The sequence below is a fragment of the Xenia sp. Carnegie-2017 genome, unplaced genomic scaffold (genome assembly GCF_021976095.1).
Source record: "Xenia sp. Carnegie-2017 unplaced genomic scaffold, XeniaSp_v1 HiC_scaffold_23, whole genome shotgun sequence".
NCBI lineage: Eukaryota > Metazoa > Cnidaria > Anthozoa > Malacalcyonacea > Xeniidae > Xenia > Xenia sp. Carnegie-2017.
This window is the reverse complement of record NW_025813486.1, coordinates 1,996,379-2,024,202: the sequence shown is the minus strand read 5'-3', so window position 1 is coordinate 2,024,202 and position 27,824 is coordinate 1,996,379. Positions and strand designations below refer to the sequence as shown.

General features: G+C 34.4%; 5 protein-coding genes and 2 long non-coding RNA genes across 11 annotated transcripts; 1 reads left to right on the top strand and 6 right to left on the bottom strand.

Annotated features, from left to right (window-relative positions):
- Positions 1 to 1,067: 1,067 nt before the first annotated feature.
- On the bottom strand, positions 1,068 to 11,980 carry LOC124448686 (cornifelin homolog A-like). The gene is made up of 4 exons (XM_046999636.1): positions 11,957 to 11,980; positions 2,059 to 2,219; positions 1,578 to 1,708; positions 1,068 to 1,431 (listed from the first exon to the last, which is right to left on the bottom strand). The coding sequence occupies exons 1-4, from the start codon at positions 11,968 to 11,970 to the stop codon at positions 1,339 to 1,341; spliced, it is 399 nt and encodes a 132-aa protein (XP_046855592.1). The 5' UTR covers positions 11,971 to 11,980; the 3' UTR covers positions 1,068 to 1,338.
- On the top strand, positions 2,133 to 5,604 carry LOC124448692. Its single transcript, XR_006949212.1, has 2 exons — positions 2,133 to 2,219; positions 4,627 to 5,604. It is a non-coding gene; the product is annotated as an uncharacterized LOC124448692 (long non-coding RNA).
- LOC124448685 (cornifelin homolog) lies at positions 5,005 to 10,656 on the bottom strand. Of its 5 annotated transcripts, none has more exons than XM_046999633.1 (4): positions 10,533 to 10,656; positions 5,624 to 5,825; positions 5,404 to 5,534; positions 5,005 to 5,250 (listed from the first exon to the last, which is right to left on the bottom strand). In XM_046999633.1, the coding sequence occupies exons 2-4, from the start codon at positions 5,805 to 5,807 to the stop codon at positions 5,158 to 5,160; spliced, it is 408 nt and encodes a 135-aa protein (XP_046855589.1). In that variant the 5' UTR covers positions 5,808 to 5,825; positions 10,533 to 10,656; the 3' UTR covers positions 5,005 to 5,157. The 5 variants fall into 5 exon arrangements, with proteins under 5 accessions (XP_046855589.1, XP_046855590.1, XP_046855591.1 ...); XM_046999634.1 differs by having other exon boundaries at positions 5,624 to 5,822; XM_046999635.1 differs by lacking the exon at positions 10,533 to 10,656 and adding an exon at positions 7,119 to 7,234 and having other exon boundaries at positions 5,624 to 5,822.
- On the bottom strand, positions 8,429 to 10,636 carry LOC124448681 (cornifelin homolog). The gene is made up of 4 exons (XM_046999626.1): positions 10,525 to 10,636; positions 8,990 to 9,249; positions 8,771 to 8,901; positions 8,429 to 8,655 (listed from the first exon to the last, which is right to left on the bottom strand). Exons 2-4 carry the CDS (start codon positions 9,228 to 9,230, stop codon positions 8,563 to 8,565), a joined length of 465 nt encoding a protein of 154 aa, XP_046855582.1. The 5' UTR covers positions 9,231 to 9,249; positions 10,525 to 10,636; the 3' UTR covers positions 8,429 to 8,562.
- Positions 11,154 to 11,930, bottom strand: LOC124448691. The gene is made up of 3 exons (XR_006949211.1): positions 11,829 to 11,930; positions 11,610 to 11,739; positions 11,154 to 11,494 (listed from the first exon to the last, which is right to left on the bottom strand). It is a non-coding gene; the product is annotated as an uncharacterized LOC124448691 (long non-coding RNA).
- A 633-nt stretch (positions 11,981 to 12,613) lies between the features above and the next one.
- Positions 12,614 to 15,655, bottom strand: LOC124448688 (placenta-specific gene 8 protein-like). Its single transcript, XM_046999637.1, has 4 exons — positions 15,555 to 15,655; positions 13,206 to 13,389; positions 12,999 to 13,129; positions 12,614 to 12,849 (listed from the first exon to the last, which is right to left on the bottom strand). Exons 2-4 carry the CDS (start codon positions 13,360 to 13,362, stop codon positions 12,757 to 12,759), a joined length of 381 nt encoding a protein of 126 aa, XP_046855593.1. The 5' UTR covers positions 13,363 to 13,389; positions 15,555 to 15,655; the 3' UTR covers positions 12,614 to 12,756.
- Positions 15,656 to 21,821: 6,166 nt separating this feature from the next.
- Positions 21,822 to 25,000, bottom strand: LOC124448683 (cornifelin homolog A-like). Its single transcript, XM_046999629.1, has 4 exons — positions 24,888 to 25,000; positions 22,565 to 22,797; positions 22,344 to 22,474; positions 21,822 to 22,048 (listed from the first exon to the last, which is right to left on the bottom strand). Exons 2-4 carry the CDS (start codon positions 22,785 to 22,787, stop codon positions 21,956 to 21,958), a joined length of 447 nt encoding a protein of 148 aa, XP_046855585.1. The 5' UTR covers positions 22,788 to 22,797; positions 24,888 to 25,000; the 3' UTR covers positions 21,822 to 21,955.
- Positions 25,001 to 27,824: the final 2,824 nt, after the last annotated feature.

The window sequence follows — 27,824 nt, the reverse complement described above, 5'->3', positions numbered from 1 at the left end:
TATTTGTCGTTTTCTTACACATTTTGTGCTTTGAAATTGCATCTAACGGAATGAGTTCATGCAAAAGCAAGATATTTTCGAGGAGAAACATATTCAGCAAGAATCGAGGAAGAACGATCGGCAAACCAATACAAGTCTACAAGACGGAACTGAATGTTAAAAAATATGAATGCTATATAAAACATATTTGAATATTCATAGCATTTTATACACCTTTTTCTAGTATGATTCCTTTCCTTTTAAGTTTTATCAATGTTCCAGTGATGTTAGTTACTTTGTAAAAAATTATCATGGCCTTCTAAAAACGCAGAAAAAGTAGCGTCAGTATTGGCTTCAAAGATGGCGGCGCAGTTAGCGTTCCAGTTGATATTATAGTTCACTGGGTTGCAACTGTTGCAACAAGACTAATGTGCAAACAAGCTTTAAACAACAAATGACGTTTTTAGTCGATCTTCCTTGAAAAAGATTTTTACTCTTTGAAGTTATAGGGAACCATTTATGGGTGCTATCAATCATTTGTAATGTAAGGAGTTTGTTTAGTGTGTAAAACTAAACAAAATCATTGCTAGCAAGCCTACACTAAACCATTATTCAAACAATAGCATTTTCATACTAGTGCATGCGAAAGATCTCACAATGTCTGTATTTTTGACTTTTGTGAACTCACATTTTGTTAAAATACATACATTTGTTTTGGTTAATGGCGTTATTGCTGGGGTTACCGAAGTCTGAATGTAAGTTTGGATTTTTTTGTATTGTCGCGAGATTACATGAAATCATGCTCACGAAGTTCTTGAACCAATCAAAATCTTTCTTGGATCATGTACACGAAGTTCTTGAACCAATCAAAATCTTTCTTGGATCATGCACACGAATTTCTTGAATCAATCAAATCTTTCTTGGATCATGCTCACGAAGTTCTTGAACCAATCAAAATCTTTCTGGGATCATGCACACGAAGTTCTTGAACCAATCAAAATCTTTCTGGGATCATGCACACGAAGTTCTTGAACCAATCAAAATCTTTCTTGGATCGTTTCGCGCGAGTGTGTCACTAACAACTATTATGAAACATGATTTACTTGAATTATATTAAAACATTATATATGTTATTTACCCGAGGCCCTGAGCTGGCCACTTTACAAGTTTAGTTTTAATAATTGGATATGTCAATGTAGTGTATGGTTTTAAGTAACAAGAGTTGTTGATATATATTTTATAATATGTTATCATATTCCAACGCTTAAAAACGCAGACAAAGTCTTAGGCTACAAATGCTGTGTATGGATAAGTTTTTAGAATGTATTGAATCACTTTAAAAGTTGAAAGTTCCTCAATCTAAATGCCATGAATATTTAATTCACGGTGCATTTGACACATGGCACAAGAACCACACCATGCGAGAACACAGAAATCTTCACAAATACTTCCCTAAAATACAAATTAAATTGTTTTGTTATTACAATTTTAATTTCAGTTGTCTTAAGACTTTCAAGTTATTCCACAAGATGAAAAACAGCATGTTTTTAAGACCCAGAAGATGCTGTCGCTAAAAGAGGTTTTTTAACTTACTATACCTTAATATTATGCCTCAATCTGATCTTGGTTCTCAAAGCAAACGGACAATACATCCCCACACAACAGCATTCTTTAGCCAAGCTAGCTACGACGCAGCTGTGAATAGCTGGGCAACAGTAAGCGAAGCAACCTTCAACAAGGCAAAAAATCAAGCCTAAGCACTCATACTTCACAGTAGCAACAAAACACATGATACAGTGTGCATAAAACATGAAATTAAACTTTTATTAGGCCATTGTCCATTTGGTATTGGGTTTTTCGTCCTTAGCTTTCCAATGATGTGTTATTTATTTTATAATATTTATAAATGATCGAGTGCTTCGAATTGCAAGGCAAAAATGCATTTTCATCATTGGGAATAGAGTGTTGTTGATGAAGTTTCACAACCATTTTAAGTGCAAAAACAAATGCACGATTACCAGTAACAGTTTGATTCAATTTTTTACACACATTCTCTACAATCGTGTAATCGTCACTTACATATTCCACAATCGTCACAACAACTACATAAGCCAGTGCTCCAATCACGTTCACCTTGGATCATAATTTGCTGAGGTTGTTGCTGTAGCACAACAGTTGTGTTGTTAGTGCTCTGCTGCTGCATGAAGCCAGGATGTGTCATTGGCTGTTGTTGCATGCCGGTTGTCCTGGATATGGTAGGGTGTATTGTGGAGGGGGCTCCATTTTATCATTATACCCTGGTTCTATTGTTGGATTGTACATTTTGGTATTGGACACTGAACTAAAGAAACATAAGTTGAATTACAAACGGTTTCAGATGACATTGAATTGATAATGATAATGATAAGAAATACAGGACGATGATAAGCAATGGTAGTGATGTAGAGAGGGGGATGTTGTGATTCTTGTGAAGGGGTGGTGTATAGAGTGGTATTCGTGTATGGAGTGGGACAGTGAGTGGCAATGGTATATGGAGTGGGACAGTGAGTGGCAATGGTGTATGGAGTGGGATAGTGAGTAGTAGTGGTGCATAGAGTGGGATAGTGAGTGGTTATGATGTATGGAATGGGATAGTGAGTGGTAGGTGTTGTCAAATAACCTTGCTAAAAGTAACTATAGTTACATTTAACTTTTTTGACGAATGGTAACGGTTTGCATTTTCATCAACAAAACTATGTAATAAAGTACTGACTGTCTCTTGTTTTTATCTTCAAATAGAAATACTTACTAAACACATTGTTGTCTGTTCATTTCTGAACTTCTTTGCATGCTAAATTTTTAAATAACTATATACGTTTTAGATTTTATATGAATTATTTTTCAACAAAGTTTGTCTGTTTAGATAATCGGAAATGTTTAATTTAAATAAAATTTCATTTTGCGATGGTTTGTCAAAATTTCTGACAAAATGTTATTGTAAAAAAGATTCTACTGTAATAAATACTGTAATATATAAAGATATTACATCCTTTCTTGTTGGTCAAATTAAGTCCTCATTCTCACATATGTTGAGACAGAAGCAGTCATAAGTTATGCCTTAGTTTGTCATTCATTGCATGCACTAGTTCACTGGTATGTACAATATACCGCCTCCAACAGTGTTTGTGATTATATTTAAAGAGCTTGTATTTGCATTTAATATTTGTACGTTTTCTGTTTAGCGAGAATTTTGTATGTTAATACAACCAAATCATGAATAGAGGAAATTTTATAGCGCCTTTAAGCTTCATTCCTTATTTTTCGATCATTTATTATAAATGACATGCTCATCGATTTCTCAAACAATTTTCATTTAATAATCTAGAAATGTTCATAGCTACACAACTAGGTTTTACATTGGCGTACAATGAAAAAACTTAAGTTGCTTAATACCACTCTCTAACGAAGCAAATTGTGTTTCGTTAAAAAGATATCATCAAATATTCGCAATTTAGAAGAAAACTACGAGGAAATTACAGTAATAGCTATTTTACAAAAAATGTGGCTTTGTTTCGTTTTCACAACATCAATTACCTATTTACCGTTGAATTTCTTCACTTTCTCAATTTCTTAGGCAAGCTTTTAGGATGTACTTTCTTCGCAAGTTAACGATAACTTCACCTTTGCTGTTTACACGTAAGCAACATTATTCATGCTGTGATTCTATACAAATTGTTAAATCCATATTATAAAGAATAGATAAAGAAAATTGCATAGCTTGAAGTAAGCCGGCATGATTCCGGGACCAAATCCCCGAAACGATTTTATATCAGTTTGAAGCAACGACAAAACCATAAATATTTTACTCATTCATCTTTTGTACAAATGAAGACCACGAAACGCGAGAAACGTTTCTCATAACACTTGTTCTCAATACAGGAGACCCCAAGGTGCATAGAATACGTGAAATTGTTTCAATACCTTTTTGCTAAATGATCATGCTGCGAAATATTGATTTAGTATCCATATTGCATGTTGGTTTCGCTTTCCAACGCCGGCTCACATATTTTTGTATTGAAGTAAAATCTTTTCTATGAACTTTACACAACCTAGCAACTTTACAATTTTAATATTTAATTCACGGTCCATTTGACACATAGCAAGGAACCGCAGTATGCCATAACAAACCAATCATTAACGATACTTCCCTAAAGTAGAAACAAAATTCTCATGCAAATACAAATTCAAAACTTTTTAAGATGTTCTACGACATTAATTATAGCACCATTAAATAGTTCACTAAAAGGTATCTTTTACTTACTGCAATATTATGCCTTGTTCTGATCTTGGTTCGAAGAGCAACAGGACAACAGCATGCAACACAACTACATTCACCAGCTTTGCCACTCACAACACAAGAGTGAATGAGCGGGCAGCAAAACGCAAATAAACCTTCAACGATAAAAGTAATTATCTTAGATGCTTATACCTAACAACAGCAGTAAAACATGTTATGTATAACTATGTAATTGTCACCTACATACTCCAATATCTTCAAAACAACCACATAAGCCAGTGCTCCAATCCTGTGGACCTTGGATGACAACTTGCTGAGGTTGCTGCTGTATCACAACAGTTGTGTTGTTAGTGCTCTGTTGTTGCATGAAGCCAGGCTGTGGCATTGGCTGTTGTTGCATAGGTTGTCCTGGATATGGTTGGGTGTAATGTGGAGGGGTATCCATTTTATCATTATACCCTGGTTCTAATGTTGGATTGTACATTTTGGTATTGGACACTGAACTAAATAAACATAAGTTGAACTAAAAGAGTGGGTTAGTGAGTTGTAGTCATGTATGGAGGGGATAATGAAATGTGGTGATGTATTGAGTAGAATGGTTAGTGGTAATAGTGTATGGAATGGGATAGTAAGTGGTCGGTAGTGTCAAGTACTTCATTACAAGTAACTATAGCTATTCTTAAGTTGTTATTCGTGAAATGTTTTTTAACGTAATAAAAAAATAATAAAAGAAAACAAAAAACTCGTCGTTTAAATTAAATGCGCATTAGCGATAGTGCTTTTGCGAAATTATGATTACAAACGATAAAAGACGTAAAACTAAAAAGTGTCAAGCTACAAATGCTGTATAGACAGGTTGTTACATCACATTGAATCATTTTAAAAGTTGGAAGTTCGTCAATCTAAATGCCATGAGCATCTAATTCACGTTCCATTTGGCACATAGCACAAGCTCCCCAGTTAGACAAAACACAGTTATCTTCCCAGATACTTCCCTAAAGAAAAAGACAAAATTTCATATAGTTTCAATGCCAAAAATGTCCAACTTGTTGACATAAAAAAAACAGTATTTTAAAGAAAAGAGAAGAAGTCAAATGATGTTTAACCAACCTTAATTCAAAAAAAAACAACAATTTGTTTTAACTTACTTTAATATTATGTTTTGTTCTGATCTTGGTTCTCAGAGCAACTGGACACATCAAAGCAACACAACAGCATTCACCAGCTTTGCCACTTACAATTATCCTGTGAATAACTGGGCAAAAACATCCAAGTAAACCTTCAACAATACAAAAAATTTATCTTAAATAGTCATACCTAACAACAGCGATAAAACATGTTATATATAACTACGTAATTGTCTCTTACATCCGCTACAATCATCACAGCAATCGCATAAGTCAGTGCTCCAATCACGTGGGCCTTGAAGGACAACTTGCTGAGGTTGTTGCACTACAACAACAGTTGTGTTGTTAGTGCTCTGTTGTTGCATTAAGCCAGGCTGTGGCATTGGCGGTCGTGGCATTGTCTCTACTTGCGCGGGATTATCCATATTGAAGCCTTTATACTTCTATATAATTGTTTAATGAATTTTTATGAACAAATGAAACAAATAAGAGAGCGTTATCCCAGGTTATGATGATAAATATAGGGATTACAGGACCACAAAAAGTAACGGTAGTTGTGTATGGAGTGGAAGTAGTGGGTGGCAATGGTGCATGAAATGAGAGTAATTAGTGGTAGTGGTGTATGGAGTGGGAGTAGTAGGTGGTAATGGTGTATTGAGTGGGAGTAGTTAGTGGTAATAGTGTATGGAGTGGGAGTAGTTAGTGGTTGTAATGTATGGTATGGGATAATGAGTGTTTGTGATGTATGGAATGGGATAGTGGGTGGTAGTGATGTATGGAGTGAGATAGTGAGTGGTAGGTGTTGTCAAATAACCTTGCTAAAAGTAACTATAGTTACATTTAACTTTTTTGACGAATGGTAACGGTTTGCATTTTCATCAACAAAACTATGTAATAAAGTAGTGACTGTCTCTTGTTTTTATCGTCAAATAGAAATACCGACTGAACACATTGTTGTGTGTTCATTACTGAACTTCTTTGCATGCTAAATTTTTAAATAACTATATACGTTTTAGATCTTATATGAATTATTTTTCAACAAAGTTTGTGTGTTTAGATAATCGGAAATGTTTAATTTAAATAAAATTTCATTTTGCGATGGTTTGTCAAAATTTCTGACAAAATGTTATTGTAAAAAAGATTCTACTGTAATAAATACTGTAATATAAAAAGATATTACATCCTTTCTTGTTGGTCAAATTAAGTCCTCATTCTCACATATGTTGAGACAGAAGCAGTGATAAGTTATGCCTTAGTTTGTCATTCATTGCATGCACTAGTTCACTGGAATGTACAATATACCGCTTCCAACAGTGTTTCTGATAATATTTACAGAGCTTGTATTTGCATTTAATATTTGTACGTTTTCTGTTTAGCGAGAATTTTGTATTTAATACAACTAAATCATGAATATAGGAAATTCTATAGCACCTTTAGGCTTCATTCCTTATTTTTTGATCATTTATTATAAAAGACATGCTCATCGATTTCTCAAACAATTTTCATTTAATAATCTAGAAATGTTCATAACTACATAACTAGGTTTTACATTGTCTTTGCGTACAATGAAAAAACTTAAGTTGCTTAATACCACTCATCAACGAAGCAAATTGTGTTTCATTAGAAAATATCAAATATTCGCAATTTACGAGAAAACTACGAGGAAGTTAAAGTATTAGCCACTTTACAAAGAATGTGGCTTTGTTTCGTTTTTACAACATCAATTACCTATTTACCGTTGAATTTCTTCACTTTCTCAATTTCTTAGGCAAGCTTTTCCAGGATGTACTTTCTTCGCAAGTTAACGATAGCTTCACCTTTGCTGTTTACACGTAAGCAACATTATTCATGCTGTGATTCTATACAAATTGTTAAATCCATATTTTAAAGAATAGATAAGGAAAAATGCATAGCTTGAAGTAAGCCGGCATGATTCCGGGACCAAATCCCCGAAACGATTTTATATCAGTTTGAAGCAACGACAAAACCATAAATGTTTTACTCGTAAATTCATTCATCTTTTCAAATCAAAATCAAATCAAAAATTGTTTAATATGAATGCATCTTGCAGTTTTTACAACTGAATTACGTGTATAATACACCATTATTATACATAATTACAAAAATACAGTTATTTACAAGCATTAAGATTAATAATAGTAAAACTCGAATAAAGATTAAATAAAAGATATATTACATAAGCAGATCGAATGTACAACATATGGGCAACCTACAATTTAAGAGATATGTTCGTCTGAGAAATTTGGAATAAAAGAGTTTTTAAAACGATTTGTGCAATATTTAGTTGCATAAAATATTTTATTTGTCCTTAGCTGATTATAAATGCCATCAGTTCTTTGAGGTAGTAAATTGTAAAGTTTGTGATTCTTATTCTAACTATATCATTGAAGGATCTCCTACTGAGAGATTCATGTCTGTCAAATAGGGTCGGAATATCAGCTGTGGTTAATGCATCTTTATAATGTGCTCCAGGAAATATGATGCCCATGGCTCTCTTTTGTATACGCTCTAAATCATCAGATAGATATTTTTATTTTTGTAGAGCAGAGTGAAATACTTGGCAACAGTACTCTTCTTTTTGTACAAATGAAGACCACGAAACGCGAGAAACGTTTCTCATAACACTTGTTCTCCATACAGGAGACCACAAGGTGCACAGAATACGTGAAATTGTTTCAATACCTTTTTGCTAAGTGATCATGCTGCGAAATATTGATTCAGTATCCATATTGCATGTTGGTTTCGCTTTCCACCGCCGGCTCACATATTTTTGTATTGAAGTAAAATCTTTTCTATAAACTTTACACAAGCTGGCAACTTTACAATTTTAATTCTAGTGTTTGATGTTTAAAAATGTGTAGGTGCAGTGTTTGTTAGAGAAACAAGATTACTTTTACAATTCGACAATAAGTTTACGTTGAAAAGTATTGATTTATTTACACGTAAATACATCGTGTATTTTTGTATCGTTTCTTTATCTTAGCTCAGGATGCAATGTTGGTCATTGTAACATGAATAGTTTTTATAAGCTTCAAAACATTTTATTGATTATAAAATATTACAAACGATAAAAGCCATACAAAGTGTCAAGCTACAAATGCTATATAGAGAGGTTGTTACATCACATTGAATCATTTTAAAAGTTGAAAGTTCCTCAATCTAAATGCCACGAATATTTAATTCTCGGTCCATTTGACACATAGCAAGAGAACCGCAGTATGCCATAACAAACCAATCATTAACGATACTTCCCTAAAGTAGAAACAAAATTCTCATGCAAATACAAATTCAAAACTTTTTAAGATGTTCTACGACATTAAATATTGCACCATTAAATAGTTTACTAAAAAAGGTATGTTTTACTTACTGCAATATTATGCCTTATTCTGATCTTGGTTCGAAGAGCAACAGGACAACAGCATGCAACACAACAACATTCACCAGCTTTGCCACTCACAACACAAGAGTGAATGAGCGGGCAGCAAAACGCAAATAAACCTTAAACGATAAAAAAAATTATCTTAGATGCTCATACCTAACAACAGCAATAAAACATGTTATATATAACTATGTAATTGTCACTTACATACTCCAAAATCTTCAAAGCAACCACATAAGCCAGTGCTCCAATCCTGTGGACCTTGGATGACAACTTGCTGAGGTTGCTGCTGTATCACAACAGTTGTGTTGTTAGTGCTTTGTTGTTGCATGAAGCCAGGCTGTGGCATTGGCTGTTGTTGCATAGGTTGTCCTGGATATGGTTGGGTGTACTGTGGAGGGGCCTCCATTTTATCATTATACCCTGGTTCTATTGTTGGGTTGTACATTTTGGTATTGGACACTGAACTAAAGAAACATAAATTGAACTACAAACGGCTTCAGACGCCATTGAATTGATCTTTGAAACATATTCTTCGTCACTGTTATTGGTAATTCGTGATAATGATAATGATAAGAATACAGGATGACCTATAGCAATGGTAGTGATGTAGAGAGGGGGGATGTTGTGATTCTTGTGAAGGGTGGTGTATAGAGTGGTATTCGTGTATGGAATGGGACAGTGAGTGGCAATGGTATATGGAGTGGGAGTAGTTAGTGGTAGTGGTGTATGAAGTGGGATAGTGAGTAGTAGTGGTGCATAGAGTGGGATAGTGAGTGGTTGTGATGTATGGAATGGGATAGTGAGTGGTAGGTGTTGTCAAATAACCTTGCTAAAAGTAACTATAGTTACATTTAACTTTTTTGACGAATGGTAACGGTTTGCATTTTCATCAACAAAACTATGTAATAAAGTAGTGACTGTCTCTTGTTTTTATCTTCAAATAGAAATACTGACTGAACACATTGTTGTTTGTTCATTACTGAACTTCTTTGCATGCTAAATTTTTAAATAAATATATACGTTTTAGATTTTATACGAATTATTTTTCAACAAAGTTTGTGTGTTTAGATAATCGGAAATGTTTAATTTAAATAAAATTTCATTTTGCGATGGTTTGTCAAAATTTCTGACAAAATGTTATTGTAAAAAAGATTCTACTGTAATAAATACTGTAATATATAAAGATATTACATCCTTTCTTGTTGGTCAAATTAAGTCCTCATTCTCACATATGTTGAGACAGAAGCAGTGATAAGTTATGCCTTAGTTTGTCATTCATTGCATGCACTAGTTCACTGGAATGTACAATGTACCGCTTCCAACAGTGTTTCTGATAATATTTACAGAGCTTGTATTTGCATTTGATATTTGTACGTTTTCTGTTTAGCGAGGATTTTGTATTTTAATACAACTAAATCATGAAAATAGGAAATTTTATAGCACCTTTAAGCTTCATTCCTTATTTTTCGATCATTTATTATAAATGACATGCTCATCGATTTCTCAAACAATTTTCATTTAATAATCTAGAAATGTTCATAGCTACATAACTAGGTTTTACATTGGCGTACAATGAAAAAACTTAAGTTGCTTAATACCACTCTCTAACGAAGCAAATTGTGTTTCGTTAAAAAAATATCATCAAATATTCGCAATTTAGGAGAAAACTACGAGGAAATTACAGTAATAGCTATTTTACAAAAAATGTGGCTTTGTTTCGTTTTCACAACATCAATTACCTATTTACCGTTGAATTTCTTCACTTTCTCAATTTCTTAGGCAAGCTTTTAGGATGTACTTTCTTCGCAAGTTAACGATAACTTCACCTTTGCTGTTTACACGTAAGCAACATTATTCATGCTGTGATTCTATACAAATTGTTAAATCCATATTTTAAAGAATAGATGAAGAAAATTGCATAGCTTGAAGTAAGCCGGCATGATTCCGGGACCAAATCCCCGAAACGATTTTATATCAGTTTGAAGCAACGACAAAACCATAAATGTTTTACTCGTAAATTCATTCATCTTTTGTACAAATGAAGACCACGAAACGCGAGAAACGTTTCTCATAACACTTGTTCTCCATACAGGAGACCACAAGGTGCATAAAATACGTGAAATTGTTTCAATACCGTACCTTTTTGCTAAGTGATCCTGCTGCGAAATATTGATTCAGTATCCATATTGCATGTTGGTTTCGCTTTCCAAAGCCGGCTCACATATTTTTGTATTGAAGTAAAATCTTTTCTATAAACTTTACACAAGCTGGCAACTTTACAATTTTATTTCTCGCGTTTGATGATGAAAAATGTGTAGGTGCAGTGCTTGTTAGAGAAACAAGATTACTTCTACAATTCGACAATAAGTTTACGTTGAAAAGTATTGATTTATTTACACGTAAATACATCGTGTATTTTTGTATCGTTTCTTTATCTTAGCTCAGGATGCAACGTTGGTTAGAGTAACAGGAATAGTTTTTATAAGCTTCAAAATATTTTATTGATTATAAAATATTACAAACGATAAAAGCCATACAAAGTCTCAAGATACAAATGATATATAGAGAAGTTGTTACATCACATTGAATCATTTTAAAAGTTGAAAGTTCCTCAATCTAAATGCCATGAATATTTAATTCTTGGTCCATTTAACACATAGCAAGAGAACCGCAGTATGCCATAACAAACCAATCATTAACGATACTTCCCTAAAGTGGAAACAAAATTGTTATGCAAATACAAATTCAAAGCTTTTTAAGATGTTCTACGACATTAATTATAGCACCATTAAATAGTTCACTAAAACAGCTATCCTTTACTTACTGCAATTTATGTCTTGTTCTGATCTTGGCTCGAAGAGCAACAGGATAACAGCATGCAACACAACAACATTCACCAGCTTTGCCACTCACAACACAAGAGTGAATGAGCGGGCAGCAAAGGGCAAATAAGCCTTCAACAATAGAAAAAATGTATCTTAAATATTCATACCTAACAACAGCAATAAAACATTTTATATATAACTACGTAATTGTCACTTACATCCTCCACAATCTTCAGAGCAACCACATAAGCCAGTGCTCCAATTACGTGGACCTTGGATGACAACTTGCTGAGGTTGTTGCTGTACCACAACAGTTGTGTTGTTAGTGGTCTGCAGTTGCATGAATCCAGGATGTAGCATTGGCTGTTGTGGCATTGACTCTAGTTGCACTGTTTTTTTTTTCATATCGAAGCCTTTAAAATTTTATGTAATTGCACAACTTAAAGTAACTGCACATTATTTGAGGACCAAACATCATAAATCCTGAGACAATTTATATCAGTTTAAAGCAACGACAAAACCATAAATCTATTGTTTCTAAATTAATTCATTTTTTGTAAAATGGACGACCTTAGAGCGCCATCATTTTGAGACTTTAGAAAAAATCCGAGAAATCATCAATGGACAAAAGTTCAGATCTTCGTATAACCCTTTAGGTTAGCAAAACGTTTCTCATAACGCAGCTGGTCTTTATGCTTTGATTTAGAATCACTAGGGGAGCAAAGTCTGAGTAAAATGTTTGAAAACGTCTGAATAATTGTTTTGTGGCGTGAAATGATGACAAATTCGCGACATATGACAAGTTTGAATAAATTTACGTTGACAAATTATGATTTAATTATACATAAAGTCATTGTATTTTCGCGTTTTTTCTTTGTCTTAGTCGAGGCTAAAAAACAAGCATCTTTACAGGCTTAGTAAAGTGGAAAAGAGACAAAAACTTATAGATTCTTGAGTGTGATCGTGCAATGTTGGTTAGAGAAGCAAAATTATTTACTACATATTGTGGAACGAATTATTGATTATACGATTATCATTATAAACAAAATAAAGACGTACGAGTACAAAGTCTCAGGCTGCAAATGCTATCTAGAAAAGTTGTTACAACACATTGAATCACTTTAAAAGTTAAAAGTTCTTCAAAATCTAAATGCCGTTGTTGTTTATTTCACGTTCCATTTGACACATTGCAAGAGGCCAACAGCAACATATGACACAGCAGTCTTCAAGAAGACTTCCCTAAAGAAAGAAAAAAACAAAATCGTCATGAACAACGATCTTATAATTTTTTCAAGTTTACTAGAACTTAGCAAACAACACAATTGAAATCGCATGTATTTTTTTAACCTTGGAAGATGTTGTCGTTAAATAAGATATGTTCCACTTACTGCAATATTATGCCTTGTTCTGATCTTGGCTCTCAAACCAACTGGACAGCAACATCCAGCACAACAACATTCACCAGCCTTGCTACTAACGATGCACCAGTGAATATATGGGCAAAGAAACCCAATTAAACCTTCAAGAAAACAAAAAATCCATCTTAAATACTCAGACAACTGTAATCGAAGATGTCACATAATTAAATTACATACATCCTGCAAGATCATCAAAACAACTACATAATCCAGTGCTCCAATCACGTGGACCTTGAATGACAACTTGCTGAGGTTGCTGCTGTATCACAACAGTTGTGTTGTTGGTGCTTTGCTGTTGCATGAAGCCAGGTTGTAGTTGCACGGCATTGTCCATGTTGAAGATTAAAATTCTTTATAAATGCTTAATGGATTTTAGTAAAGAAATGAAAGAAATAAGATCATGTGATCATAGGCTATAATGATAAAGATAAGGAGTACAGGACGACAAAAAGTAACAGTAATGGTGTATGGAGTGGGAGTAGTGGGTGGTAATGGTGTATGGAGTGAGAGTAGTGAGTGGTAATGGTGTATGGAGTGAGTGTAGTGAGTGGTAATGGTGTATGGAATGGGTGTAGTTAGTAGCGTGTGGAGTGGGTGTAGTTAGGTGAATGTAGTGTATGGTGAGAGTGTAGTAATGGGTGTGGCGTGTGGATAGAATGGTGTATGGAGTGAGAGTAGTTAGTAATGTGGAAGTGGTGTGTAGTGTGGATGTGGTGTAAATTAGTGGTAATGGTGTGAGTGTAGTAGCGTATGGAGTTAGTGGAGTGTAATGGTGTATGGAGTGGGTGTAGGATGAGTGTGGAGTGTAGGTATGCGTAGTGTGCGTAGTTAGTGGTGTGGAGTGCATGGGCGTGTAGTGTGGATGTGTGTAGTGGGATGGTGGTGTGGTGGATGGGTGAGTGTAATGGAGTGTGGTGCGTGTGGAGCAGTGTAGTGGTAATGGTGTGTTGGTGTATGGTGTAGGCGTATGTGAGTTAGGTAGTGCGTGTGGAGTTGTGTGTGGTGTGTGAGTAGTAGTTAGTAGCGTGTGGAGTGGGTGTAGTTAGTAGTAATGGTGTATGGAGTGAGTGTAGTTAGTAGCGTGTGGAGTGGGTGTAGTTAGTGGTAATGGTGTATGGAGTGAGTGTAGTTAGTGGTGGTGATTTATATAACTTGGGAGTATCGTCTAACAATTAGAACAAAACAGTATTTAGAACTATGTAATAAAGTACTGACTGTCTCCTTTTATAGCATGATTTGAGGTTCTCAATTAGCAGACGTTGACACCTGAGGAGTAGTCTGCCAAAATGCATAGTGTCTCTTTCTAACTGTAAATAACGGTTCCTTTGAATTGTTGGGTTAGTGTTTTGGTTAAAACAGTTCTTTTAAGAACTATTACATTGTTATTATCACCATTCACCATGGTATTTGCTATTTTGAAATCCATCTTTTTTTTTTATCTCCAAATAGATATACTGACTGAATACATTGTGTGAATATCTGTGTATTACTAAACTACTGTTCATGGTGAATTTTTAAAAAATAAACGTTCTACTGAGACTTTTTATGAAATACTTTTGAACAAAGTTTGCCTGTTTAAATTAATCAAAAGTTTCATTTTGCGTGTATCTCAAAATTTCTGTTAAAATCTTCTCGTAAAAAGGATTCCTCTACAGTAAATAATATTATAAAACTAAAATAGAGACTTTGTCGTGGTGATAAATCTGAAAATTGTTCTGAATATCGCAAATACCATGGTGAATGGTAAAAGTAATAAGGTTCTTAAAAGAACTGTTTTAAAGAAAGAGCATTAACCCAATATTTCTATTAATAGCCCGTTATAACCCAATAGCACAAACCTACTAGTTTCATAACATTTCTTTTAGAACTATTGGGTTTGTGCTCTTTACGTAAAACAGTTCTTTTAAGAACTGTTAACTTATTACTTTTACCATTCACCATGGTATTTGCGATCTTTCGAACGATTTTCGTATATAAAACTATCGCACACCTTCCCTAATGTCGAGATCAAAGTAGAGGCAAGTTATGCACAAATGTGATGCATCACTTCACTGGTATGTACAATGTACCGCCCTCTACTAGTGTTTCTGATTACGTTTGAGATCTTGTATTTGCATTTGATATTCGTATACATTTTCTCTTGAGCGAGGATTTTGTATTTTAATACATTAACTATATCATGATGATAGGAAATGTTATAGCACTTTTTTCATCATTTTTGGTGTTTATTATTGAAATTATGCTCGTCGATTTCGTAACAATCTTCCGTTTGAAATGTTCATTTCACATATCTAGGTTTTCCTTGTCTCCTGCATTTACCAATAAAGCAAACCCGAGTTAATAAAATAAAAACTTTTTGCGGAGGAAGTCGCGAAACAACTGCTTCATTAAAAAACGAAACTAAATTATAAATTCTGAGGTGTGACGACAATAAGCAATTTACCAAGAAAACTACGAAGAAAATAAAATTCATACGTTACAAAGAATGTCTTTGTAACGTATTGACAAAATGAATAACCTACTTACCGTCGAATTTATTTAATTTCCCAGTTTCCTAGGCAAACTTTTGGAATGTACGTTCTTCTGCAAGCTAAACGATTTCACTTATGCGTACACGTCTGCAAAAGCCCACATACTGTGATGTTGAACACATAAGTGCATATTTTAAAGCACAAACAACGGAGAATAATATTACTCATCTTAATAACCAAAGCATATTACCGAAGTATTACCTCCCTAAATTTCATATTTCTAAAGGCGCGACAATACCATAAATGTATTATTTCTAAATTCATTAATCTTATGTGAAAGAGAAGAGCGCAACGCGGTGATGACTTTGATTATAAATTTGTGCTAATTTCGGTGAATACTTGGTCACTGATCTGTTCTCGGTTTTCCACGTTTTACATCTAACTTTATGAATTACAATGGTATTCCTTCAGTTTCATATCGTTTGAAATAAACTTTCAGACGATTTTTCTTGTTAACTTTTGACCATTAAACTGGCAAATAAAATAAAGTCGAAATACAGCTGTAAAGTTTCAGTTGTTGAATAGCTATCTCGCAGAAATTTGTTACAAGGTTGAACAGGGATTGTTAGTTTTTTATAGTTAGAGTATGTCACATTTCATTGTGCTGCTCATGTGACCTTTGAAGTGTTCTTGTTGAGGGGACTGGGGGAGACCAAGCCATGAGGTTAGCAAAATGTTTCTTAATACAGACTTAATTGGTCTTTATAACTTTGATTTAAAATCATTAATAAACCAAAGGCTGCGTAAAATGTACGAATACTTGTTTTATGTGCGTGAAATGACGACAAATTCGTTGTACAAAAATAGATCATTGTATAATGTTAAGCTTTTTCTTTGTCTTAGTTTAGCCAACAAACAAGCAACTTTATAAAGTAAATGGTTTGAGCCCGGGAGTATCGTTGCATGCTTGTAAATGTAGATCGTCCAGGTTGGTATAGTCCTGAGAAGGACTGTTTTTGTTGTTGTTGACTGACGTTTCGACAACCTTAGCGGTAGTCATTTTCAGAGTCAAATGAGGAGTAAACGTCAGGTTAGCCGTATTTGTTATCTGGTTTCTACGTCATTGTATTGTGTGTACAGGAAATGTGTAGCCTCTTGTGTGTTCAACGGGGACTTAATTCTAAGTCCTGCTGGAACGAGACCAAAATCCTTGCAGCGGTGGTTGAACCAGAGTTGTTGGCGTATGCGTCTGACGTTGCTTGCAAAACGTATGTAGTCGTTAGCAAGTTGTTTGCTCTGTCGTCCAAATGATCGTAATAAACAACAACTTGCTAACGAGAAAACATCAGGTACGGCTAACAAATACGGTTAACCTGACGTTTACTCCTCATTTGACTCTGAGGATGACTACTGCTAAGGTTGTCGAAACGTCAGTCAACAACAACACTAACAGTCCTTCTCAGGACTATACCAACATGAACGATCTACATTTACAAACATGCAAGCAACTTTATCTTGGCAATAATGAAAAAAACCACCTTGCATGATATGGAGTCTTGATTGCGTAGGTGAAATGTTCGTTAGAAAAGCAAGATTAGTTAGGTTTTGCAACAATTTATTGACTATAAGACATTACACAAAAGGTAAATTAAAGACTAACAAAGTATCAGGCTACAAATGCCGTCTACATATGTATCCAGTTGTTACATCACGCTGAATCACTTTAAAAGTTAAAAGTTCTTCAGTCTAAATGCCGTTGTTGTTTATTTCACGGTCCATTTGACACATGGCACAAGGATAACAACATGCCAGAACAAAGCAGTCACAAACGATACTTCCCTAAATATAAAAACAAAATCGTCATGCAGTTGAAATTTCAAAACTTTTTATTACTCTGAGGTATTCCAGAGCATAGCAAACAGCATCATTAAAACAGCATGTTTTTCGAGGCCCAGAAGATGTTGTCGTTAAGAAAACATTTGTTTTACTTACGTTGATATTATTCCTTGTTCTGATCTTCGTTCTTAAAGCAACTGGACAACACATTCCAACACAACAACATTCACCAGCTTTGCCACTCACAACACAAGTGTGAATGAGCGGGCAGCAATACGCAAATATACCTTGAACAATACAAAAAAATGCATCTTAAATACTCGTATTTAACAACAGCAGTAAAACATTATATATAACTATGTAATTATCACTTACATCCTCCACAGTCTTCAAAGCATCCGCATAAGCCAGTGCTCCAACCACGCGAACTTTGGATGACAATTTGCTGAGGTTGTTGCTGTATCACAACAGTTGTGTTGTTAGTGCTCTGCTGCTGCATGTAGCCAGGCTGTGGCATTGGCTGTTGCTGCATGTAGCCAGGCTGTGGCATTGGCTGTTGTTGTATGTAGCCAGGTTGTATTTGCACGGGATTATCCATTTTTAATTCTCTATAATTGGTGTGTGGAGTAAGAATAGTGAGTGGTAGTGGTGGATGGTGTGGGGGTAAAGAAAGGTAGTGGTGGATGGTGTGGTGGTAGTGAGAGGTAGTGGATGGTGTGGTGGTAGTAAGAGGTAGTGGTGGATGGTGTGGGGTGAATGAGAGGTGGAAATGGATGGATGTGGTGGAATGGAGGGGTGGATGGTGGATGGATAGGAGGATGGAAGATAATATGAAAGATATATGTGGAGAAAGAAATGGAGGTAGTAAATAAAGGAAGGAGTGTAAAACAAAGAGGAAAGGAATGATGGAATGGATAAAATAGAAAAGGATGGTGGCGGTGAAAGAAAGAAGGGAAAACGATGTATAAATGGCGGCGATAAAAAGGAAGACGCATGGCGTAAATGAAAAGAAATAATAAAGCAAGATGGCGTATAATTATAAGGATAATTTGGAAAATCAAAATGATAAGGAAATGATGTGCGGAAGCGATAAGGAAGGGTGTAAAATGATAAAAAAGTAATGCATAGGTGTTGATGCAGCGGATGTACGCGTAGAAGTAAATAAGTGCGGTAATGGCGAGTGATGCGAAAGTGATGTAATGTATAGGCGGTGAAAGATGATGTGCGGTAGTGATAAGGTGATGCAATGGCGTGCAAAGGAGTAAGTGGTGACTGTATGGTGAGTGATGATGGTAGTGATATGGTGTGCTGGTGTGAATGGATGTATGGTGTGGTGGTAGTGAGAGGAGTGATGTATGGTGTGGTGGTAGTGAGAGGTAGTGATGTATGGTGTGGTGGTAGTGAGAGGTAGTGATGTATGATGTGGTGGTAGTGAGAGGTAGTGATGTATGGTGTGGTGGTAGTGAGAGGTAGTGGTGGATGGTGTGGTGGTAGTGAGAGGTAGTGGTGGATGGGTGTAGTGAGAGGGGTTTGCTCACCCGTCCATAATAAAGGTCCAGCTATTTTAAGCGAAATCTTTTATTTGTTTCAAAAAAAAATTTCCGGAACTATTCTGAGCTATCAATTTACAAATTATAAATAAAGCGATTTATATAACTTAGAAGTATCGTCTAACAATTAGAACAAAACAACATTTAGAACTATGTAATAAAATACTAACTGTCTCGTGTTTTTATCTTGAAATAGAAAGACTGACTGAATACATTGTTGTGTGTTCATTAGCGAAGCCAGTTTGATCTTTTACTTCACGCACAATGCAAATTTTTCATCGAAAATATTTTTCATTTCTTTTGAAAATTAATTCCATTCATTGTGATTAAAAATAAAAATATTTGCCTTTGTGTCGTAAGAAACGGAGTAGCTTTGTTACTGTGTCTGTTGAACACTGGATGGCGAGTTTTAAAAAAGGAACGTTGTAGACATTATATGAACTATTTTTGAACTAATTTTGTCTGTTTAGGTAATCGGAAATGCTTGAATTATTTAAACTTTCATTTTTCAGAAATATCTCAAAATTTCTAATAAAATCGTATTTTGCTATAATAAGCAACAATTTGTAAAGCCATTGCACACTTTTTCATCAGAAAAATCAATCATCGACCTCCTAAATGTTGAAAGCAAGTTTTTATATAATAACATGCTTCATTTCACTGTCATGTAAAATTACTGCTTCTTTATTTATTTTCGATAATTTTCAAGCATTTGCATTCGATATTTTTTCGTTTCCTGCTTAGCGAGGATTCGTTTTTAATGCACAAACTATCCGGATGCCTGATAAGAAATGTCATTGCGTTGTTTATCCATTGTTCATTTATTATTTACGACATATTTATCGAATTTCAAAACAATTTTCAGTTATCTTGAAATGTTCTTAACTACATAACTACATTTTCTGGGTGCAAAGAATGCCTTTGCATCGTTTTCACAATACGAAGATGAAATACCTTTATATCTTACTGTCGATTTTCTTCACTTCTTTTAAATCTTTCAGGCAACTGTCACGAAGTATTTCTTCTCGCAAGTTAACGATAATTTCACCTTCGTCGTACATAAGCAGTACTTACAGTAATTATCTTCGCATATAAGTGCATATTAAAAACCCGAAACAAGGAAGGATAAATCACAAATTAAAATAACCGGAATTTTCCAAGACAAATCACCGTAAACTACGTTTTTAAAGCAACGGCAAAATCATGAATGTATTCTTTCTAAATTCATGCATCTTTTTTCAAAAAAGAAGAACACAAACTTCTTAATGTTGATCATATATTCAAAATGACTTCTTTGAAAACTTGCAAAATTTTCAGTCGACACAAATTTGTGTAAAATGGCCATTGGGTTCTTAGGTCGGATCTCGGTATTTCATTGTTAGAAATAATGTGTTATCTCAGTAGAGTTTTTGTGTTGTTGCAAATTAATATTAAAAAAAAAAAGATTTTACTTTATTGTTTGACTGGAACTTCCTAAATGAAATGAAGGCGAAATATTTCTGTAAAATTTCAGTTGTTGTAAAGTGTGCCATGATGCCAAACGAGCGACACTTTACAGCTCTCTAAGTTATCCAGCCGAAGTCAGTTGGTTTTTCTTGTACAGTCAATTTATATACAATTGCGGATTATCCAGTAGGCTAAGTAATCTCCAGCCTACAGGACCAGACTTTCATGCCGTAGTATCTAGACATTATTAGTGTAAATATAGGCTTTTATTTCTTTTGATTCGTGGTAGTTGACAATGTGACAATGACTATCATTGATCTTGCTTGACCTCCTTCATCATTCGGCTCTATATCTATAGTTTGTATGATGAGATTACATTGTAACCAAGGTCAATATCATAGGAAGCCTGGGACCGAGTAAGATAAAGTATATAAATGACTAAGTTTGAGGAAGCTGGTCATTGTCCAAAAAGCTGGTCATAAATTAGTTTTTTTCGGTATTTTCATCGAAACGATCAGATGCAAGTATGTGGTTGTTGGTCTATCACCACAAAATGACCGGCCATATTATAAAATTGTAGAATGAATTGTATTACAAGGATTGCGGAACCTGTTCAAAAGTGCGTGTGTGGGGAGGGGGGAGGGGGGAGAATAGCGTAAGAAATACTCTAATAATAGAACCGAACCACGAACGCTGAACTTTTCTCATTTCTCAATAAACAACTTATCGATAAAATATTTGTCCACAGCAATGACAAACATTGTTCACAGCAATCAATCAAGAAATATGAAGGAATGTATTTACATAAATTGATTCTATAGGAAAAGCAACTTGATTTCAAGGGCCGCCTGTGGTTTGAATAAATATACGTTGTCATACATGGCGTGATTGAGCAAGCATGAATATTGCTTCAAAATCTTGAGATTTCAAAATTGATTCTGTTTGAAGTATGTTTTATTTTGTGTTGCTTCAAATTTTCAGTTGGTAAAGATTTTGTGGTTAGACTGCAGTTTAACGGACAAACCAACGGCGCATATCTTCTTCTAAAAAGTAATTGTTCAAGGCACAAAAGTCTCGCTCGTCAACAACCGCATAACTAAATCCTTTAGGTTAAAAATCGTTTCTCTCAACGGAGGCTTGGTCTCCCACGGGCCGCATAAAATACGTAAAATTATTTCAATACATTTTTCGCCCACGTTAATAATACACAACGAGAACGACGCCAAATTGACAAGTTGAAACAAGTTCCTGTTAAATCTTAAATATTGATTTAGTATCCATAGAAACACTGCATTTTTTGAGTATTTTCTTTTTTATCCGAGGCCATGTTGCTTTCGCTTTCCAACGCCGGGCTCACAGATTTTTGTATTAAAGTAAAATCTTTTCGATAAACTTTGCACAAGCTGGCAACTTTACAAGTTTAACTCTCGCGTTTGATGATTGAAAATGTGTAGATGCAGTGTTGGTTAGAGTAACAGGAATAGTTTACATATGCTTCAAAACATTTTATTGATTATATGATATTACAAACGATAAAAGCCATACAAAGTCTCAAGATACAAATGCTATATAGAGAAGTTGTTACATCACATTGAATCATTTTAAAAGTTGAAAGTTCCTCAATCTAAATGCCATGAATATTTAATTCTCGATCCATTTGACACGCGGCAAGAGGACCACAACACGCCAGAATACAGCAATCATCAACTATACTTCCCTATTTAAAGGAAAAATGAATTTGTTATGCAATTTCAATATAAGAAATGTATAAGCTCCTGATGTTTTTATGTAAGCTATTTTGGAATACAAAGAATATTTTATCAATGTTATTTGTGGCATTCAACAGGTGTGGGCAAATGTTATAGTTTGGTAAATTTATCCCAAGATAGATATCCATTGCAAGTCAAGAATCCCAGGGTATCAAAAACAGCAACCTTAAAGTGGCACATTTTCAATAAAATAACTTTTGAAACGAACAACAGGTAGACACAAAATGGATAAGTCTAACTTACTGCAATATTATGCCTTATTCTGATCTTGGTTCTCAGAGCAATAGGACAACAGCAAGCAACACAACAACATTCACCAGCTTTGCCACTCACAACACAAGAGTGAATGAGCGGGCAAAAAAGGGCAAATAAACCTTCAACAATACAAAAAAATTTATCTTAAATACTCATACCTAAGAACAGCAATAAAACATGTTATATATAACTATGTAATTGTAACTTACATCCTCCAACATCTTCAAAGCATCCGCATAATCCAGTGCTCCAATTACGTTGACCTTGGATAACAACTTGCTGAGGTTGCTGCTGTACCACAACAGTTGTGTTGTTAGTGCTTTGCTGTTGCATGAATCCAGGCTGTGGCATTGGCTGTTGTTGCATGAAGCCAGGCTGTGGCATTGGCTGTTGTTGTATGTAGCCAGGTTGCATTTGCATGGGATTATTCATTTTTTATTCTCTATAATTGGTGTATGGAGTGAGAGTAGTGAGAGGTAGTGATGTATGGTGTGGGGGTAGTGAAAGGTAGTGGTGGATGGTGTGGGAGTGATGTATGGTTTTGGAGTGATGTGGGAGTGATGTATGGTTTTCGAGTAGTGAGAGGTACTGGTGGATGGTGTTGGAGTAGAGAGAGGTAGTGTTGGATGGGGTGGGAGTAAGGAGGGGAAGTGGTGTGAGAAATTAGTGTAGTGGTGCTATATGAAGTGGGAGGGGTGAGTAAAGTTAATGGTGTCTTGATCTGAAGCGACCTAAATCCAGAAGGAGGAGTAGGGAGAGGGGTTTGCTCACCCGTCCATAATAAAGGTCCAGCTATTTTAAGCAAAATCTTTATTTGTTTAAAAAAAAATTTGCGGAACTATTTTGAGCTATCAATTTACAAATTATAAATAAAGCGATTTATATAACTTAGAAGTGTGTGTAGATAAAAAGCGGACGGCGGACGCAAAACGCGCAAAATAAAATGCTTTTAGTCCGATCGTAAAATATTCTTATTAAAATAAACGAACAATGCATTCTCACAACGCTAGTGGCAGATTTTTGCGTTTAAAACAAAGAACATGAGTGTTCCCCCTGTTGTCTCCAAATACATATTCAGGTTTGCATAATTATATACACATGAAGACTCTCGCAGTGAACTTAGCATCAACTTCATTATAATAACAAATGATATAATAAAGTGTTTAATGGAAGTGCGAAGTTTTCAATGGTGAGAAGAGAGATCCAACTTGTGGATAAGTGTGTTTTTTTTTACATGAAAAATTGGCAAAAACTTATCGTTTAAAACAGCTCGATGATGTGAATGAAATGTCGTCCATTTAAATAAATGAACACACTTACGTAACTTGCACTGGCTAAAATAATATACAATACTTGCTTTACTATTTTTGATCCAACCGGTTGTGATGTTTGTTGTTACTTTTTCCTAGTAACTTCTTCAAAAGAATATACATTCCAAGTATTCCGTGTCTTGCAAGCAATGTTCAATGTTTTAAAGGAAAACACTTAAAGGGGAACTCCACCCTCACATAATGTTGGTCTTAAAAGTTCCATTTTCATGCAAAGGTTACTATATTTTGAAATTTTGACATCAGTTATTTTATTTTTGACAAAATCGCGTCTTTAAGGGGGGTTGTAGATATAAAGCGTCCGCCATCCGCGTCTGCCGTCCGCGTCCGCTTTATATCTACACCCCTTAGAAGTATCGTCTAACAATTAGAACAAAACAACATTTAGAACTATGTAATAAAATACTAACTGTCTCGTGTTTTTATCTTGAAATAGAAAGACTGACTGAATACATTGTTGTGTGTTCATTAGCGAAGCCAGTTTGATCTTTTACTTCCCGCACAATGCAAATTTTTTATCAAAAAATATTTTTCATTTCTTTTGAATAATAATTCCATTCATTGTGATTGAAAATAAAAATATTTGCCTTTGTGTCGTAAGAAACGGAGTAGCTTTGTTACTGTGTCTGTTGAACACTGGATGGCGAGTTTTACAAAAAGTTACGTTGTACACATTATATGAACTATTTTTGAACTAATTTTGTCCGTTTAGGTAATCGGAAATGCTTAAATTAATTATCAAATGTCATAAATATCTCAAAATTTTTAATAAAATCGTATTTTGCTATAATAAGCAACAACTTGTGAAGCTATTGCACACTTTTTCATCAGAAAAATCAATCATCGCCCTCCTAAATGTTGAAAGCAAATTTTGATATAATAACATGCAACATTTCACTGGTATGTAAAATGACTGCTGCTTTATTTATTTTCGATAATTTTCAAGCATTTGCATTCGATAATTTTTCGTTTCCTGCTTAGCGAGGATTTCGTTTTTAATGCACAAACTATCCTGATGCCTGATAAGAAATGTCATTGCGCCTTTATCCATTGTTCATTTATTATTTACGACATATTTATCGAATTTCAAAACAATTTTCGGTTATCTTGAAATGTTCATAACTACATAACTACATTTTCTGGGTGCAAAGAATGCCTTTGCATCGTTTTCACAATACGAAGATGAAATACCTTTATATCTTACCGTCGATTTTCTTCACTTCTTTTAAATCTTTCAGGCAACTGTCACGAAGTATTTCTTCTCGCAAGTTAACGATAATTTCACCTTCGTCGTACATAAGCAGTACTTACAGTAATTATCTTGGCATATAAGTGCATATTAAAAACCCGAAACAAGGAAGAATAAAGCACAAATTAAAATAACCGGAATTTTGCATGACCAATCACCGTAAACAACATTTTTAAAGCGGCGGCAAAACCATGAATGTATTGTTTCTGAATTCATGAATCTTTTTTAAAAAAAGATGAACACAAACTTCTTAATGTTGATCATATGTTCAAAGTGACGTCTTTGAAAACTTGCATAAAATTTTCAGTCGACAAAAGTTTGTGTAAAATGGCCATTGGGTTCTTAGGTCGGATCTCGGTATTTCATTGTTAGAAATAATGTGTTATCTCAGTAGAGTTTTTGTGTTGTTGCAAATTAATATTAAAAAAAAAGATTTTACTTTATTGTTTGACAGGAACTTCCTAAACGAGATGAAGGCGAAATATTTCTGTAAAATTTCAGTTGTTGTAAAGTGTGCCATGTTGCCAAACGAGCGACACTTTACAGCTCTCTAAGTTATCCAGCCGAAGTCAGTTGGTTTTTCTTGTACAGTCAATTTATATACAATTGCGGATTATCCAGTAGGCTAAGTAATCTCCAGCCTACAGGACCAGACTTTCATGCCGTAGTATCTAGACATTAGGGAGTTTTAGCAGAGCCTACGAGTACGACTACAAGTACGATTTACGTCATTTTTTGGCGCGAAAACATTGTTGCGACAACAAAAACACGTAGCCGTCATCAATCTGAGTGCGATGTTTTGTAAAAAATTCGTAGTCGCGACTACGATGTCTTTTTAAGCAAAGAAAGTAGGTATATTTCTTCATTCTGTAAGAAATTAGTTTACAGTACTATTTTCGAGCATCCAGGCTTTAATTTAGAACCATTGAGTTCTATAATAACTGGAGCGGCTAACTTTACTGGGGCGAAGTCGCCAAAAAAATGGCGGCCAACGGACGTATTTCCGCTGAAATGATCGCTTTGAAGAAAAATAATATTCTCGACCTCCCCCTGGTGTCTATATTAAATTATAAAGAATTTTTCAAAAACAAACACGATATCACGGAATATGGATATCGTTAGTTCCATATTCTGTGATCTTTTTTAGCATTTCTTTTATATTGCCAACACTTCAATCGTTCAATTGTTGGATGTCATAGTTTCCACAAAAAGGAACATATCGCTTCTCACAGGTGAGGTAGTTGTTTGTTTTGTTAGTCCGTCAACGATTGAAAAGCAATTATACATGCACTTGAAAAGCCATAAAATACATATTAAAGATCGTATTTTTTAAGACTGACTTGAACGCCAAATATACTGATGTTTTCCTGTTTTTGTCTATAAAATTCTGCATACTTTTCTGTCATTTGTTAATGCATGAAATCGTAAATTTACCTATCTATTTGCAAAATAGTTTCCCTAAAGCAAAAAAAGACCCTGCACACATTTTGCTCTGTGAAAAGTATCAAAAAGAAATGATCAGCCCCAACAGTACCCACGACTTGGAGCAGAGCTTGTTATGTTCTATTTGCTGACAACATGCAGGGAAGATCAAGGAGTAAAGATGACTGGAAGATGTTATTGACCAGGCAGAGTCTTAAAAAAATGGTAATGCTGTAAAAATAATTGATTTATTGTCTGCCTTATCCAGAGTTATTTAATTTGATCATGGTCAAATTCTATGGATGGAGACAATGGATTCACTAATGATGCCTTGAATGCTTTGAAGTTAAAGTTCATGATCCAAAGAAAGATGGCAAGAAGGTTGTGTGTGTTTTGATGCTTAATTAAATTTCAATTCACAACATATAAAATGGAAAGGCCATAAAGTTTGTGTCTATGTAAGCATTTGTACTGAGATTGATGATTGATCTAATGCACTATCCTGAAGCATTAAAGATTCAGTGATGAAACCTTTAAAATTACTGTACTGTATATTTCTTATATATTTCTTATATTTCTTTAAGAAACAGTTTGAGCTTATTTACCTATTAGAGTACAGAATGGAGATTTATCATATGCATCATTGTTGCTTTTTTAAATAAATGTTTTTCACTTTTCAAAGCCTTTTTACAAATATTTTGCTTCTTATTTCTTTTCATGAGATTGATGATATAGAGGTAATATAATCCAATAACTTTATAATTTCTAAAAAGCTTTTAAGCTTCTAGCATAAAAGTACACTATAGGTATTTAATTCATTTGGTTTTATTGCCTTGCTATGACATATCCATATGCATTTCATCATTCATGAATGAAGAAAACACCAAATGTGGATACTCAGAGAACAAAATGCACTACCAACTGCTTATGAAATTTATTATTGAGGTGAAAACTGTGTTAATCATTCAAATTGTGCACTTATATTGCAAATATAAGAAAAACAAAGTGAAAAAGAAGGGTAGAAGTATTAAAACTAAAAATGAATTATAAACACCATTGGAAGCATATGTGTTTTGATAATTATTTGCATTTTGCCCAATTTATATATCAATACAACAAAATCAAAATGTGCTACAACTTTACAAGTATTTGATGCAGTTGCACTTCAGAACATCACAAAAAGGTTACTTAAAGTAATTTCTATACAATATTGTTTGTTTTCATTTACCAAACCTATGCAGACTTGAGTCTTTTTGAAATTTAATATGAAACTCGACTACAGAAAATCCGTAAATATCCAGAGATTTAATATTTACTTTTTTAAAGAAACAAGTAAAAATCCTACAATTGTGGCGAAAAAAGCCATTGCCTTTCCACGAAAAGAAGCAAAATAGCAATGATAACAAATAAGCTAAATTCTCTCCCGTGAACCACTGTGGAGATGAACTATGATATACTTTTTTATATAGA